The sequence below is a fragment of the Zea mays genome, chromosome 5 (genome assembly GCF_902167145.1).
Source record: "Zea mays cultivar B73 chromosome 5, Zm-B73-REFERENCE-NAM-5.0, whole genome shotgun sequence".
In the NCBI taxonomy this organism is placed as follows: Eukaryota; Viridiplantae; Streptophyta; class Magnoliopsida; order Poales; family Poaceae; genus Zea; species Zea mays.
The window spans coordinates 189178099-189196675 of NC_050100.1; the positions used below are offsets into that span (position 1 = coordinate 189178099).

The 18577-nt window shown below is 48.1% G+C and overlaps 1 protein-coding gene across 1 annotated transcript; it reads right to left on the minus strand.

Annotated features, from left to right (window-relative positions):
• Positions 1 to 3749: 3749 nt before the first annotated feature.
• Positions 3750 to 5545, minus strand: LOC541726 (myb-related protein 308). The gene is made up of 3 exons (XM_008647714.3): positions 5225 to 5545; positions 4804 to 4933; positions 3750 to 4703 (listed from the first exon to the last, which is right to left on the minus strand). Exons 1-3 carry the CDS (start codon positions 5361 to 5363, stop codon positions 4127 to 4129), a joined length of 846 nt encoding a protein of 281 aa, XP_008645936.1. The 5' UTR covers positions 5364 to 5545; the 3' UTR covers positions 3750 to 4126.
• Positions 5546 to 18577: the final 13032 nt, after the last annotated feature.

Sequence of the window (18577 nt, forward strand, 5' to 3'; positions counted from 1 at the left end):
CACCCCCCATTGTACACCTGGATCCTCTCCTTACGCCTATAAAAGGAAGGACCAGGGCCCTCTTAGAGAGGGTTGGCCGCGCGGGGACGAGGACGAGACAGGCGCTCGCTTGGAGCCGCTCGCTCCCTCTCCCGCGTGGACGCTTGTAACCCCCTACTGCAAGCGCACCCGACCTGGGCGCGGGACGAACACGAAGGCCGCGGGATTCCCACCTCTCTCACGCCGGTCTCCGGCCGCCTTGCTCTCCCCCCTTCGCGCTCGCCCTCGCGCTCGACCCATCTGGGCTGGGGCACGCGGCGACACTCACTCGTCGGCCCAGGGACCCCCCGGTCTCGAAACGCCGACACATTTATTCTAATACACTCAGATGTTTGGGGGTCCTTGTTCAGTCACTTCTATGAATGGTGCAATGTGGTTTGTCACCTTTATTGATTGTTACACTCGTATGGCTTGAATCTATATATTTAAGAATAAAAATGAGGTGTTACAATGCTTTCAAGACTCATAAATTGGTTGCAAATAAGTTTAGTGCAAGGATTCATGTTATTTGGACTGATAATTGAACAAAGTATGTGAAAATAAATTCAGATCATATATGTAAGTTTAAGGAATTATTCACCAAACACTTGTCCTATAACTCCACCTAAGAATGGTGTAATTAAGTGAAAACATCGTCATTTGTTGAAGGTAGCAAGGTCTCCCATGTTTGAGATGAATTTGCCTATGTATATATGGAGTGAGGCAGTAATGATAGCCACACACCTCATAATTTGAATGCCCTCAAGAATATTTGATATAAAATCACCTACTAAGCTCCTATTGGTAAGGCGTGACTTTAGAGTTTTACCCATGGTCTTAGGTTGTGTTTGGTTTGTAAAAGATCATCGACCTATGGTGATCAAGTTGGATCCTCAAGCAGTCAAGTGCATTTTTGCGGGTTATGCATCTACTCAGAAAATGACACAAGTGTTGGGATTCTATTGGTAGGAGACTATTTGTGAGTACGGATGCGACATTTTGATAGGAAGAACCATACTACACAAAGAAGGTTCATCTAGATCAATTTCCGGATGACTTATCTCTAGTCAATGGAAGGGACCATAGAGAGGGGGAGGATGACAGTGGCTAGGATGATTATGGTCGAGGTAGTGATGAGACTAGTGGAGCTTCAGGAAAGGTGATTGTTGGAGGTGTGATTCCACCAGAAATGGAGAAAGGGATAACTACGAAGATATTGAGTAATGATGAAATAAGTAGTGGGGACCATGATGATCCAACTATTAATAGTTAGGAGGAGATAGAGGATGTTGAGGCTACGAGTGTTGGGTCAATTCCGTGTTCTATTGGACGAAAGATGAATGAGAAACAGGGGAGCAACCTAATTGTTCTATTGCATGAACGGTGAATGACAAACAGGGGGAACAAGCTATAATACACTATCAAAAGCGGGCTAAGAAGCTGGGGGAGCAGCCGCAACCTAAACAAGTTGAAGCTCCAGTCCCATACCTCTCTTCTGACTCCGCTCTAGCCCCACCTGGTAATGTTTTCCCACCCTTGAACATGTAGGATTACCCCTTGCACAAAGGATAGATCCTAGAGTAAATGCTAGAAAACATCCTCGATATTGTTATGAACATGACATTGTTAAGTATGTCTCATACTCTAGTGTCTCTCTTGCATATAAAGCTTTCATTACATATCTACAAACAATATCTATTATGAAGGATTGGAGGTTTGCTAAACAGGATCCAAAGTGGAAGGATGTCATGAAAGAAGAGATACTTGCCCTCGAAAAGAAAAAGACATGCGGATTTTTTCACCTTCTAGAAGGAGCTACAAGTGGGTCTTCACTGTAAAGTAGACACTCCTGAAAGAAAGGTGGACATGTACAAACCAAGATTGGTTGCATAGGGATACAATTAGATATATGGAATTGACTATGATGAAACCTTTCACCCGTAGCCATGGTAAAAATTCTGATCTCATGTGTAATCAACTTTGGCTGGCCACTTCATCAGCTAGATGTGAAGAATGCATTTCTTCACAATGACCTACAAGAAGAGGTTTATATGAAAATTCTACCTGGGATTTAGAATGAATAGACTCTTTAGGAAGATAGACTCAATAAGTGACTCTATGGCCTGAAGAAATCACCACGTGCATGGTTTGATATATTCAGGCGAGTAGTGTGTGATATGTGATATTATCAATGCAATGGAAATCACATGGATTTCTACAAACATCAGGGCTCTTGTATCACTAATATGGATGTTATGTTGATGATATATTGATCACTGGAGATGATGTGGAGGAGACCAAGAAAATGAAGGAAAGGCTAGGTAGAGCCTTTGGGGTAAAGGATCTTAGACCACTTCGATACTTTCTTGGGATTGAGATTGCTAGGTCATCTAAGGGAATTATTCTCTCCCAAAGGAATTGTGTCATCGGTCTGTTAGTAGAGGCTAGAATGCTTGGGTGTCATCCATGTGGCTCACCCATTGATAAGAATCACCAGACTTGTGTTGAGTCAGGTGACCCTGCGGATTAGGAAAGATGTCAAATGATAGTTGGTCGATTGATATACCTTTGTCATACAAGATCGGGCATTGCTTACGCAGTAAGTGTGGTGAGTAGTATATGCATGATCCTAGAGCTGGTCATATTAAGGTAGTTTATCAAATACTGAAATACCTAAAGGAAACCCTAGCAAGAGATTGTGATTTAGAGCAAACCAACACCTGAATTTGGAAGGGTGTTGTGATGTTGATTGGGCAAGTAGTAGGGATGATAGGAGATCCACATCTGGATATTGTGTATTTGTGGATGGTAATCTGGTTTCATGGAGAAGCAAGAAACAAGTTGTGGTGTCTCGGTCTATTGCAAAGGTTGAACATAGAGCAATGGCTTTAGCTTTGTGTGAAATGATGTGGTTGAAGGGTCTTCTTAAGGATCTTCAAGTGTTGAAGAATGAGACTACATATGCTTCTCCATTATGATAATATAGCAGCAATCAACATAGCAAATAATCTAGTTCTGTTTGACCACATGAAACATGTGGAGATTGAAAGGTTCTTTATCAAGGAGAAGATTGATAGTGGGCCTTTAAAGTTGGAGTATGTAAAATCTCTTAATCACAAAAGGCCTAGGTCCTAAGGATAATGAGTTGGCATGTAACAAGATGTGAATGTTGAATATATTTAGTCCATCTTGAGATAGAGTGTTGGTGTAAATAGAACAAATGTAGAGTGCCTTCTTGCATAATAGAAAATATATTATGTGTGTGGGTGCTATAGAAGGCAACACACCATAAAATCTCAACACCACTATAGTTACGCTGCTAGGAATTGTTAGAGACGCGCTAACAAACTCTTGAAAATACTCTAACGCCCCATTTGGATTCTTGGAATTGAATTCAATAATAGTAATTTAGGCAAAGATCAATACAATGCGAAAAATATTTGTATATTATTATTAGCAATATATAGGAGATATTTATGTGCTATATTTTAATATAGATGAGTGAGCCGAATAACGTCTTATAAGTTGTAGAGTAGAACATATTTCATTGATACATAAAATCATTTCTCATGCTACACATCATCAATTTGAGATAAACTTTATATTTGAGATTTGGAAGTGGTGGAATATTAAATTTCAAGTCAAATAGATTACTTTATTAAGTAAATTTTAATTCCTCCAAAATAAATAGATCCAAACGGCCTATAAGAGAACTCAAGGCAACGTAACCATGCACCCAACAAATACTTGATGAGTTTGGGTGTAAAATGGAAGTGCGAGAGCTAAGTTACACTTTCAACACACCGTGATCTTTCTTCCCCTCTTATACCTCTTTTTTTCAAAAAAGAGAAAAAAACTCTCTCACCCCCATGAAAAAGTTCTTAAAGGTGAGCTAAACAAGTCACGAAGACGGGCTACTCGATCGAAGTGGTCTCTATGGTTGGTGTTGCATCCTTGTCCAAACGCACATGTAAACAATCAGAGTGGTCTCTCGCTCTCACCCTCCACACATACTAGCTAGGCCGCAGCAGCAAACAGTCGAACTCGAAAAGAACATCTAAGTGTGTGCACCAGGGCTATTATAATAAAGTTGTAGGCCAGACAGCTGCTAGTAGAAAGCGAGCCCTTGATCCTGCAGGAAAGAGAAGCTGCTATCCCAGGCGCCGCCGTCGACGTCATCCACCACGTCGTCGAGGTTCCACAGGCTGCCCCACCCCCACGTGGCGGCGCCGTCGAGCTGGTGGTCCCCGCTGGAGCCGTCCTCGCTCGCCGACGCGCTGACGACGGAGGCGCAGCTGCCGCCGCCGGGGAGGAGGCAGGAGGAGGAAGTGCAGGAGGCCATCGGGCAGAACTGGAACAGCAGGTCGTCCATGTCCTGCTGCAGCATCATCCGCAGGTCCTCATGCTGCTGCTGCTGCTGCTCCTCCTCCTCCTCCAGTGGAACACCCGGCGTTGCCTCACTGGCGCCGTCGTCGTCATGATCGGGCTGTTCCTCCTCCTGCCGATGCTGATCTTGCCCCTGCAGCAGCAGCAGCTGGCTCTGCATCTCGCGTCGCTGCTTGAGGAACCGCGCCCTGGCGCGCTCGACGTTCTTGGACGGCTTGGCCTTCTTGAAGTGCGTCCGCCAGTAGTTCTTGATCTCGTTGTCCGTCCGCCCCGGCAGGCTGCGCGCGATCGTCGACCATCTGTGGTCATCAGAGCGCGTGCAGAACGTGGTCAGCAGCTAGCTAGCTAGCCTTGCATCGATGTCGGCGAGAAGGGACGCATGATCGATTGTGTTATTACCTGTTCCCCCACAGGGCGTGGAGCTGGAGTATGACGCTCTCCTCCTGCGGCGTGATCTTGCCTCGCTTCAGGTCGGGCCTCAGGTAGTTCACCCACCGGAGCCGGCAGCTCTTGCCGCTTCGCTTCAGACCTGCATCATGCATACATGCATGGCCGACCGACCAGGTTAATTAAGGCTTGAGATCTTGACGTACGATAGAAAACCATGAAGCTCTAGCAGCAGGTTGGCAGTCTGTGGAGGAGTATTCACATGTAATTAATAATCGCAGTTTCCAAGACGGACTGCATGCATCAGCAGCTTGTTAATTACGTTGAATAAGTAAACGCAACTCGCAGCTAGCTTCAGGTATAGAAGAACTAGATAGACAATTAAGTGACCGGCAGAACAAACGAGAATCAGAAACAGTGTTGATTAGTATACCAGTTAACTTGGCGACAGAATTCCACCTCCCTTCTCCATGCTGCCTGACGTACTCGACCAGCAGCTTGTCCTCCTGCGCCGTCCATGGCCCTTTCCTCCAGCCTCCCTCCTCTCTTCCCCAACCAAACTGCCCGTCCATTCCTGATCTCTCCTCTCCTCTCAGTCGTCCACCTTCGATCGTTAGCCCTAATTTCAGCTTGAACGATCCTAGTGACGAGCGAGCTGATGATCAATCTTCAATCCTCCCGAGTCGTCGTCGTCGATCTCCCAGGCCCAGCGAGGTAGTGACTAGTGAGTGAGTGAGTAAGCTTCCGTGGTGATGCGGCAACGGAGTGTGCTATATCGCCACATATATATCCGCGCCAGAGGCCATGCCACACGTCGCTGTCAGGGGCATCCCACTGCCACTACCTTGGGAGGGCGCCGAGGTATGCCCGTATGCCTGAAATGCCCCCCACCCGGCCGGCGACTAGGGATGAAAACGGTCGGAAACGGTATTTATTCGGTAATCAGTTTTTTAGTCATTTTTCTTTGATTGTGATATAGAATATACAATACAAATTTGTATTCTTGTTTTTAACATCCAGCTTGTTAAGATTCATAAAAGATAAACCTCAAATTCATCCTATATTTTCTCAAATAATAGATATAAACTTCGGTATGGATTCGGAAATAAATTCGGTAAAATTTTTAACTTTTTGTGTTGTAGGGAGCAAATAATACATAAAACAATTTATGTAATATTTTATTCATATTTGTACTAATGTGCTTGATAACATAAGAAAAGATCAAAATCAAATTTTATACATATCTATTTTAAAATATTAAATTTGTTCTAACAGTTCAGATTACCACTTTCATCTCTACCGGCGACCGGTGTCGCGCGCGGGTAATTCTGCCAAGCTTGTACTGTAATCCTACTACTACGCTTTTGTGTTTCTCCGTGAATATGATGACGGATTACCGACTTACCGTAGCATTTTCCTGCCGAAAGCGCGGCCTCGCCGCCTACAGCTACTGCTAGTGTGCTAGCTTATTATTAACACCTGCCTGCGCTGGGTGTGTGTGTGTGTGTTTTTCGGTGCTGCGTCTGCGTGGAGTAGCCACGACAGGGACAAGGACAAGCCATGTTTCCTAGCTAGCTTAGCTAGGCCAGCGGCCAACGCCATCTATCTTGATCTGGTGCGGCAGCAACCGGCAAATCCTAGATAAATCACATCCGTTTTTTTTTGTTTTTTGTTTTTTTGCTCGCGCGCGATTGATGGAGTCATTGTGGATCGTACCGAGTGATCATCTCTGCTAGTCGGTCTGGTTCTGGTGGTGGTACTGGTGTGTCGCTTCTAGCAGCTACTGCTGATCTAGCTAGGAACTGAACAGGATAACAGAAACGTATAGTAGTCCTTCATGCGACGCGAACAGTAGTACGGGTCAATTCTTGTGAGGCAAATCTCGCGTCATCAACCTTTACAAAAGGAAGCAGCACAGCGCGCTCCGTACAGGAGAAGCCCTAGTCTAGTCGGGCGATCGAGCATAATGTAAGGTCACCCTCACCGCGTGTAACAGTCACTAATAGACACAATAATAACTACTACATGGTGGATGGAGCAGCTGCAGACCAATGATACGGCCGAGCAAGCAAGCACTCGCTCGCTCGCTCTCGCTGTGCTTCGTCCCATTCCCATCCCCAGCCCAGGTGCTCATCGCGCGCGCTAGCTGGACCTGGACGTACGTACTCTCTGGACCGGCCAGCACGTACAGTTGACCATGCGTGCATGCTATCACGTTTCGATATGCACAGCACACACAGTGTCGCTCTCGCAGTGTTTGGCGGTTGACTTGTTGGGTTCGCTCTTGCGTTATGGCCTACCATGCATGCATACCAGCTCGTGCTGCTGGTCAACGTTCGTTCCATTGCTCGTGCATATCAGCACGCGCGCGCGCGCCGGCTAGCTCTCTCCAGTCTAATACGTAGCCATCGCCAGCCATGCATGTATGTTCTTATCACGTAATTCCACTGCTAAATGGAAATGGTATGCAAGAGTTGAAAGTTGAAGGAAAAAATAATCCTAAATCTGGCCGCGATCGAGCGCCTAACTAGCTCGTTAAACACCTGGCCGGCCGCCGCGGCGCGCAATCCAATCCCGGTGGCTTTCAGGCCAGAGCGATGTAGTTATCCGGGTCTCCGGGAGAGAGCCCGGGACGCGCTTTGCGGGAAGAAAAGAAAAGAAAAGCGCGCCTCCCCTCGCTGATCCGCTAGCGCCGCCCGTCGCCATCGGCAAAAAAGCCCACGGGGGGTGCTCCGGGCGGTGCACGAGCACGACCACCCTTTTGACCGCGCCACGTCGTGCCCCGGCGCCCGCTCGGCGGTCGCCACGTCCGTTCCTCCACGCGCCCGGCAGCGGCCGCGGTGGTGCCCCCTGTGCGGCGACTCGGGCGGGCGGGTCGTCAACACGGGAGGCCGATCGGCCTAACCCCACCCCGCGCGCGCGCCGCAATAGCGCAAGACGAGCTCTGACCCGCGGTCAGACCAGACGGTGGTGGTGAGTCCGCGCTCCGCCACGCCGCTGCGCGGGCACGCACGAGCACGACGCGCTAGCCCGCTGGACCGAGACCGAGACCGAGCAGCAGTTCGGTTCGGGCCCACAGCCAAACGGGAGCGAGAGGGGAAGAAAGCGAGAGCGCGCGTGCCGTTCGTGCGGTGTGGCCGGCCGTGAGTGGCGGCTGCTGTCACCATGTGCGCTTTACTCTATGATCGTTCGTTCGTCGGACTGAGGAGGATTAGCACGGGAGGGAGGCGGACGACGGACGAATGGGAGCGGTTGCGGTTCCCTCGAGGCGCACACGGCTGGGAGCACAGCCGTACCCGTACGTGTGTGTGTGAGGTTCCTGGGGGACATGATGCCAGAGGAGAAACTAGCTCACTCGATCGTGTCCGGGTCATGTGAGTGAGAGCGATCTCAGCGTTTGCTAGTTGCGCATGATGGGCTACTGACGTCTGAAAACACCCGACCTAGCTAAGCACCATGGAGCAACGTGTTGCACGTTGCAAGTGCCGATCCACAGTACTGCTTCCTGTTGTATCTTTTTTTTTCTACGGTTAATTAGATGCTCCAAGCCCTTCAACCCGTGCTTCCTAATAATGTTCCTAGGATTGACCAAACTTCCGAAATAATATCCAGTAGTCGCTCATGGTAACAGCAGCCAGTATAAAATGGTGATAACAGACGGACGACACTAATTCTACCTCATCAAATCAAGCGGAAAAAGATCACACGGTGGCGATGGACGGCCAGGACGGGGCAGTTTTTTTTTCTTTTTCAAATCGAACATTCGGCAGCTACTCTCATACTGTATTTCATATTTCCACCAAACCGTTTCACGAAAATACAAATAGGTGCTCCCCCAGCCGGTCAACCCAAATACGAGTACATCCTAACGTTAGAGAGGTACTTTTAGTAGCAGTTTATAATCCAGAGGCAAAATTAGAATCAGTTTGGTGATATCATAAAGTACACGCGTGATTAGCTACTAGTGAAGATGGACACTACAAGAAACTGATAAATGTTCGTGGGTTTTGTTAAGAACGTGGGTACCGACGTTCTTACATTAGTTAAGTTCATGTGTTTTTTAAGAACGTGGGTACCCACGTTCTTAAATTAAGTTCGTGGGCCCTAGACAAAACCGTCGAACTTAACCTATTAAGAACATAGGTATCCACGTTCTTAAATTAAATTTGTGGGCCACGTGGACGCCGTCGAACTTAACCCAAAAACCTAAATCCCTAGCCTAGCGCGTCTCTCTTCCTCTCCTCTCCCACTACCTACCGCTCGCGCCTGCCGCCAGCCGCCAGCTCGCGCGCCCCATCGCCGCCACCCTGCGCGCCCTGCCGCCTCCACCCCGCCGTCGTGCCCCGCCTCCTTGGTCGCCGCCACCGGACGTCGCCTCCAGCGCCTCTCTGCCTCCGTGCCCAACCCCCGCTCTGCCACTCCTAGGCCCACGCCCCTGCCCCCGACTCTGCACCCCCTGTCTCGGCGCCGCTCCAGCAGCCTCCCCTTCCATGTGCCCCACCCGCCCGCATGCATCGACGCCCGCACGACAACCTTGCCCCCGTGCCCACAATCTCAACCATCCGCGCGAGAACAATCGATTACGTGCCTCCAATCTCCTCCATCCGGGCGGACGCAATCTCCTCCATCCTCACTTCCCGCAGTCGTTCCCATGCTCGCCCCGCTGCCGGCCGCCGCACCCCACCACAAGCAGGAAGCAACCAACACGATATATAGATACTACAAGAAAGCCATCAAGCACTGCCGGAATCAATCGCATTGCCGCGTGCCTGAAGCACTCGGTGAAGCCTTAAAAACACTCGGCAAAGGCTTGCAAAGAAGGCTCAGCAAACAGTGCATCGGCAAAGCCTTCTTTGCCGAGTGCTTTTTCTCGGGCACTCGGCAAACCTCTTTGCCAAGTGCCAGAGAGCACTCGGCAAAGAAAAGCGGCCGTTACGGCGCCGGGTGACGGAGACGGCGGCTTTGCCGAGTGTTCCTGGTGACACTCGGCAAAGAAGTTATCTTTGCCGAGTGTCTTCCAGGCAGCACTCGGCAAAGAATCCATCTTTGCCGAGTGCCACTTGGGACACTCGGCAAAGAGCCCGCCAGAGAGGGTCCCCATGTCAGGCTCTTTGTCGAGTGTTCTGTGCGGCACTCGGCAAAGCCGACCTCTTTGCCGAGTGCCAGCGACATAACACTCGGCACAGAACCTAAGCCGGTGCCTAGGTCTGTGCTCTTTGTTGAGTGTTATGACCCTGACACTCGGCAAAGCGCCTCTTTGCCGGCAAAGTGACCAGTATATACCTTTTTTATTTGTTTTTTGTATTCCATCCACACAAACAGAAGATATCACATATATATCACATATATACATCACAGATATCATCACAGCCATAAATAGCCAACACAAACATAAAACTGTCACCACAAACATAAATATCCATCACAAACATAAGTGTTCAACACAAGTATTAAACACAAACATAAGTCTCAAACGTCGCAAGCTCTCACATAAGTATTATACATAAGTTCTGAAGTCTAAAACAATGAAAACACAACACTCATGGAGGTGGGCGGTTTGACCGGGGCTACGTTGGGCTGAACCCTTCCGGATGGTTGTTGGATGCCGCCCCAGATTGGCCCTGCACAGAGAAGAGATTGCATGTGTTATACCAGATGCATTACAAACATCTAACTACAATTTTGATACTCACAGGAGTGTGGAAGAGAGCAGGGTCAACTGGAGGGAACAATGGAGGTAGCGGAGCGATGCCCTGTGCGGCGCCAAGGCTCTGCATGTACTGGAACATCTCCGCCATCCTCTGATGATCTGCCCGGCGCTCCGCCTCCCGCTCCGCCATCATCCTCGCCTCCATCTCGTGACGTTCCCTCCTCTCTTCTTCTAGTTGGGTCTGTAATATTACAAGCCAATGTTATAGTAACCAGAGTAGGTATATAACTCAAGGAAGGATGAGTTACAGAAGCACTAACCTCGAGTTGCTGTCTGTGATGTTGTGAGCTGTCGTGCCGAGGTCGTATGGCTGGACTCGAGCCCGTGCTCCTTGCTCTCACCTGAGACAGAGTGGGAGTGGAGGACGAGTCGATTGCCCCATCGGCAATCCAGTACCGCCCATGTCTCTTGCCTCCTCCGACCCTCATGAGCACATCGGGGTCGATCGGCTCGGTGCTTGGATCATAGTCTGGGCCATGGACCTCCTGCGCCATGGCGGTGTAGTCATGGAGGCGGTTGTAGACGGCGGGGTTGGTGTAGGCCTCGGGCCCGTCATCCGGGTTGTAGGTGACGTCGGACGTCGCCTTACCCTTATGGGCCATAGCATAGGCCGAGAAGGTGGAGCAAGGCCTGCCACCATGTGACGCCGACTGCAACAAAAACCAACGATATAGTTAGAAATAATATCTAACTTAGTGCTATATATCTAAATAAAAAAGGTGGCGTACCCATGCTTCGGCATATTGGCCCAGGCTCCGGCTGCCTTGGTGGTGGGAGGGGCCTTGCATCATCAAACGTCGTTCCCGGCTAGCTGTGTGCGCCTCGTCCCACTCAGTCGAACACCACCTATCCACCATCTGCTCCCAGCACAGAGGATGTGCGGCGCACCAATGTGGAATCATCTACAAAGTAAACACGTAAAGTACATATCAGAAGATAAAATAAAATTCATGCATGGAGTACTGGTACCAAACATGCATGACTTTACCTGCAGGTACTGCTCCCTGGTCAACGACATGGTTCGGGCTTGAGGTTTGGTCACCCTCTCCCCAAGGACGGAGCCGTGGTAGGTGATGATGGCCTGGATGCGGGCCTCATAGTGCATGTCCACGACGAGCTTCTTACAGCTCGTGGTGGCCACCACATCCGCCCTAGCCTCGTATCCAGCATCGCATTTGAAGAAATCCTGCATACAAAAACGATGTATCCATACATTATTTCAAGAATTTGCAACGAATGCGACATATTTTACATTATACTAAGACCTACCCACAACTCTTGCTTCACCCGCTCCGCCTTGTTATTGAATTCCCTGCCGTCCCGGTCTACTGCATCGGGGGCGACGGCGTAGTGGTCGAAGGTGAAGGCTGGGCCCGTCACTCCGGCGTACTCCACAAGTCCAGGGAAGTGTTCCCTGCACAACAGGCTGAGGATGCCATTGGGGGGGCGACGATGACCCCCAGCATAATCCAAAACCGTCCAAGACCTGTCCAAGTGATAAATAAAAAGTATTAGTTTATATTGTGATTTTGAACACATAATATGAACAAGAATGAAGAACATAAAGTTACATACCTCTCCCCTTCCGGCCGAATCAGCGGCCGTCTGTCCCAAAGTATGGGACGCTGAGGGAGACTCGCGGGGCCTCGCAGGTAGATGCTCCTCGAACTAGAGCCGCCTGAACCTGAGGCGTCCTGCTGCTGGTCGTCGTCGTCCTGAGGCGCCGCCTGCTACTGTGCTGCCTGCTCTGCCTCGTCCTGCTGCGCTGCCTGCTCTGCCTCGTCCGCCGTCCTACTCCTCCTCCCCCTCCTCCTCCTCAGGAAACCGCACACCATATTTGTCCAACAACCTGCAATTAAGAGTAAACAAATAAGCACATATAAAAAGATGTATTTAAAAATAGGTGCGAAATAAAAAGTCATATAGCATTACATCGATTAAAAATAATCTTCATATGTGTCGGGGTTAGCCGGATCATAACTCTCATCATCACTATCAAGCATTTCAATCACAACACCATCGGAAGACGCAACCTCGTCATTAATGTCATTGCCTTCAAGGATTACTAAGTCATTATCATTTTGCACCTCATCATCCTCCTCATCAACAACCATTTCAATATCTACGTCCATTCCGATAGCTTCAGTTAAGTCTATCTCAAATCGCCCTTCTAGCCCATCTTCTTGGAAGAACTCTCCATCATATGTGTCCGGGTCTAAGTTGTAATCTTCATCGTTAGGAACAGGTAACCTCCCGTGCGACGATACCTTATACACAACATCCCAACCCTTAAGATGTTCTTTCGTTTGACACGCATATGGGAGATAATACACTTGTGTGGCCTATTGGGCCACGATATAGACATCGTCTCCTGCTAAGGTGGAATCTTGTCGAATTTCGACTATCCCAAGATTAGAATGTGTCCGTCTCGTCACTTGAGGGTCAAACCAATGACATTTGAATATCACTGGAGTAAGAGGTTTGGAACCATAAAAATTGAGCTCATATATTTCTTCGATTCGTCCAAAATAATCGACATTGTCAAGGCCCGGCGTAAAGACTCCAGAACACGTTGTTTTACGATTGGGCCGACTTTTGTCGTAGTGTGTTGTGCGAAAACGGTATCCATTGACGTCATACCCAGAATATTTCTTGACCCTATAAGCAAAGTCGTTGGCTACTTGTCTCAACTCGGCACTCATAGACGGATCTCTTTGGCCCTGGAAGTATTCGCAAGTTAAAAGACGCTAAATTGAGTTCAAAGATGTATCTCTTTTACAAACTAAGCACGTACCTTACGTTTGAACCAGGAAATGAAATCGGGCAACCCATTTCTCGCACCCTTTCTAAGAAGAGCGTCATATTCCTGTGGAGTGGGGTCCCTTGATCGACGCCAGAATTCATGAAGAAATTGTTCCATGTATGACGTTACCTCTTCAAGGTTGGTCAATACGTATAGCATGATATGCCGCCACTCTTCATGTGTCAGGGTCTTGGTGGTCGAGCCACTTGCGCTTCCGAGTTGGCCTCGAAATATGCTAAGGTTCGATTCATTGTCGCCATCATTGTAACGAGGGGGTGGATTATGCACGCTCGGCAGTTTGTCACCATAATAAGTTGTTGTGAAGTTTGAGACCTCCTCTAGAATGTATGCCTCTGCAATGGAAGCCTCGATTTTGCATTTATTTCTACATTTCTTTCGAATAGTCTTTAGACATCTCTCGATTGGATAGCACCAACGTCCCTACACGGGGCCCCCCATTCGTGCCTCATAGGGGAGATGAAGAATCAAATGCTGCATTGGATTGAAGAAGCCGGGTGGAAATATCTTCTCAAGCTTACACAATAACACGGGGGGCCAATCTTTCCAAGTCTGCAACCACGGTCCGAGATAACTCTTTTGCACAAAGCTGACGGAAGAAATAGCTCAACTCTGAAAGCGCTAGCCAGACATGCTCAGGGACATAGCCTTGAACCATCGCAGGAAGAATCCGTTCAATCCATATGTGGAAGTCATGACTCTTCATCCCTAAGACTCGCATAGTAGATAAGTTCACCCCCCTACTCAGGTTAGCTGCATACCCATCAGGGAACATCAACATCTTGATCCACTGAAGTACTTCCTTCCTCTAGGCCCTGCTTAGGACGAAATCGGCCTTAGGCCTTCTCCACATCTTTCCGCCACTTGGCGGCTTCATCTCTAGTTTTGGTCTATCACATAACGCTGCCAGATCCACTCTTGCCTTCACATTATCCTTTGACTTATCAGGAATGTCCATAATTGTCGCCCACAGTGCTTCGGCAACATTCTTTTTAGTGTGCATCACGTCAATGTTGTGTGGAAGGAGCAGGTTGTCATAATAGGGGAGCCGAGTCAAGCCAGACTTATGTGTCCACATATGCTGCTCACCATATCCCACAAAACCACCTTCTGTATTGGCCACGAGCCCATCTATCTGTTGACGAATTTCGGCACCAGTCATCGTTGCAGGTGGGAGGTCTGTCACTACGACACCTTTCGTAAAGTTCTTGATGTCTAGGCGGAATGGATGGTCAGCAGGAAGAAATTGTCGATGTTTATCGAAGGACGAATATTTGCCACCCTTTTTCAACCAAATGAACCTGAGAGCTTCCTTGCAAACTGGGCATGGGAACTTACCGTGAACACACCAGGCACAGAATAGCCCATACGCCGGTAAGTCATGCATGGAGTACTGGTACCAAACATGCATTCTGAAGTTTGTCTTCGTAGCTCGGTCATACGTCCATACCCCTTCCTCCCAGGCACGTACCAATTCATCGATCAAAGGCTCCATGTACACGCCCATTTTGTTCCCTGGGTGTCCGGGAATTATCAACGACACGAATATATTCTGCCTTTGAAAGCACACACCAGGGGGGAGATTGATTGGGATAACAAACACGGGCCAACATGTGTACGGGGCAGCGCTCATTCCATAGGGATTGAACCCATTTGTGGCCAATGCAACACGTACATTACGAGCCTCTTCGGCTTTCTCACGGTGAATGTCATCAAAGTGTTTCCATGCTTCACCATCTGATGTGTGCACCATCTTGTCAGGATTGTATCGTTTTCCATTTTTGTGCCATGTCATCTGTTTCGCGGATTCCTCTGTCATGTAAAGACGCTGGATCCTCGGTATGAACGGAAGGTGTCGTAGGATTGTCAAGGGGATGTCGAGCTGCCTCTTCTGTCCATCACCAGAGTCTACCTCCATAAACCTAGATGAATTACACTTGGGACAGTACTTTGCCTCCGCGTATTCTTTCCTAAATAGCACGCAGCCCTTCGGACAAGCATGAATCTGCTCATACGTCATCTTGAGTGCACGAAGTAGTTTCTGTGCCTCGTACATGCTCTTTGGCAGAACGTGATCATCCGGAAGCAGACTCCCAATAACCGTCAACAAGCCATCGAATGCGTCTCTACTCATGATGTACTGCGACTTGAACGCCATTACACGCCCAATGGCATCCAGTTGAGAAACCTTTGTCTGGCCGTGAAGGGGCTTCTGTGCCGCGTCGAACATGTCGTAGAACGCCTTTGCAGTCGGCTCTGGCTCGTCATCCATACATCCTCCTATGTACTGTGCCTCCTGATAGTCGTTCAACATATCCGCTACCCCCGCATCCGCGTCATAATCCTCGACACGTTGTCTCAACACCTACTCTCTCGTACGATGCGCTTCACCATGAAATATCCACCGAGTATAGCCCGACGTAAATCCATTCTTCCAAATATGTTCTACCATGGCCTTCTTTGGTTTTCTTTTCCGGTTGTCACATTTGCTGCACGGGCATGGGACTAGACTCGCTCCTTTAGCAGCTTCGCCATATGCCCGTTCTACGAAATCATCGGTCTTTCTAATCCATTCAGTGGTGACATCGTTCCTTCCTCTACAGCCCGTGTACATCCACTTACGGTCCTCCATCCTCTAACAGAAGCCTAGCAACAGAAAATTTCGGCAGCACCTCCCCTGCACTCGGTAAAGAGGCTCTTTGCCGAGTGCCCGACAAAAGGCACTCGACAAAGCCGTCTTTGCCGAGTGCCCGACAAAAGGCACTCGGCAAAGAGGCCAACACTCGGTAAAGCCTCGGATTCCGGTAGTGAAATTAAGACAATAGCAAGAAGACATATGGAATGGAAGTGTATCCTTCAATTATCATCCAATGTTTAACTTACACTCTAAAACACTAATAAATGCTCGCGTGCAGGCAAGTTATCCTATTTGATGGTGTTGGTCACTTGTTCTCAAAAGCTTCGAATCAAGAACAAGGCAACACAAATGTTAATGGTTAAATACCTTCGTCCTTCGAAGCATTATATCCCTTAGGATATAATGATCTTCAGACGAATGTCACGAAGGGCACGCCTTCATCATTTCAATATGTAAAAATATAAACATGGACATAGAAAAAGCATGAATGATTATATCAAGTCATCATACTATTTATATTATCATTATATGATCATGAACAAACATTAATGATATCAAATTATATTTGTACCTTCGGCTTGATAGAAGGTAAAAGTCTGAGAGTGATGTGCGGGCGATTACAAGTCAGCGTGAACAGTACGGGGGTACTATTCATCTATTTATAGGCACGGGACATAGTCCGGACAAAATTACATCCATGCCCTTTAAAACTAATCATAACCATGACTCAAACTATCAGGGACTATGCGATATTTCCTCTTTAAGTCGGTGTCACCCTTCGTCTCAAACGCGTCATCATGCCGAAGCTCTTTCAATTGTAGCTTCGACATACGTCTTCATGTCACACCTGCTTACATGTCATCTTGTCGAATGTGTTTTTGCTTAGAGGACCTTCAGCAGAAAGGAAGGCCCCAACAGATGGTACCAACTTTGTTAAGTGGTAACATATGATGAAAGCTTATCCCGTAGGTCTACATATGAAATTACGAGAGATTGTGAAGAATGAAGTGGAAGAGCCACTTGATTGTAACACCCCGTCCAATCCCTGGACCGGCGGTACTTACTCCTGGCAGCTCTCTAGGATCATATATTGTCCCCACAGACCAACATGAGTCTTTTGTGCGCACTTTGTCCTCACTCATGCGCACCCGAGAAAACTTCCCGGTCGGTCACCCATCCCAAATTGCTCCAAGCCAAGCACGCTTAATTTGGAGGTTCTTTCGAGATAGGCTTCCGAAAAAAAGATGCACCTTGTTGGTATGATTACACTATTAATTCTATTAAGCCTTGGGCCAGGACATCCCATCCCAGGGGCCAGGATATCACAATCCACCCCCCTTAGAAGACAGACGTCCTCGTCGGTCAACCCCAATCCAGGAACCTCCCCTCTTGGCCACGTCTGTATGTCTAGTGTCGTTATATGCCATGCCATGAGACCACTCCGGGCCCACATGCGCCATGCGCCATATACCCGAACCCCCTAGCCCACACACGCCCGTGAAACCGCGAGGGTCGGCTCTGATACCACTTGTAACACCCCGTCCAATCCCTGGACCGGCGGTACTTACTCCTGGCAGCTCTCTAGGATCATATATTGTCCCCACAGACCAACACGAGTCTTTTGTGCGCACTTTGTCCTCACTCATGCGCACCCGAGAAAACTTCCCGGTCGGTCACCCATCCCAAATTGCTCCAAGCCAAGCACGCTTAACTTGGAGGTTCTTTCGAGATAGGCTTCCGAAAAAGAAGATGCACCTTGTTGGTATGATTACACTATTAATTTTATTAATCCTTGGGCCACGACATCCCATCCCAGGGGCTAGGATATCACATTGATCCCAACCACGCCCAACTCCTTTCGTGTCGCCATATACATCTCAAAATGCAAATGCTACAAGTGCATTGTTGAGTGCTTTGAGTGGAGAAGAGTACAACAAAGTAAGACCAACTCCAGCAGCCACCCTATTACACTCCGCATCTGGATTTTGCGTGGTCTGTGGCACTATTGTAGCATCCCAAAAATTCAAATCTTGGAATTTTCTCAAACTCGCTCTAAATTCAAAATGAATTTCAAATTTCGTTTCAAAATGTTTGTTTGCAAGTTGATATCAACAAATAAAATATAGTGGTCTATATTCTCTCCAAAATCCTCCTCAAATGTCCTACAAACGTTTCTTCAGTGATCCCCCTCAAATTCTTTCCAGAAATACTGCCCAGATATTTCCCGAGTAATCCCTTCAAGTTCTTTCCAGAAATATTGCCCAAATATTCCACCAATATATCTCCAAGTATTTTCCTCTTGAGAAATACCTTCAGAATCATTTTTCAAGTCCCTATAAATATTTTCTTCATAAATTTCCTCATGCTCATACGTATATGTATGCCTCCAGTGTCATACGATGAACTCTACAAGCTAATCTCACTCATACAAGACAAATCCATGCTAATCTCCCACTAATCCTCTCATCCTACCACTAATCCTCTCATCCCTCCCCTAATCCCCCCACCATGGCTATAAATAGAGGGGCAAGGGCCTCCTCTCATCCCACCCCAAGCCATTTCATGGCAACTCTCTCCCCCCCACACACACCCACTCCATGTTCCACACAAGCACACA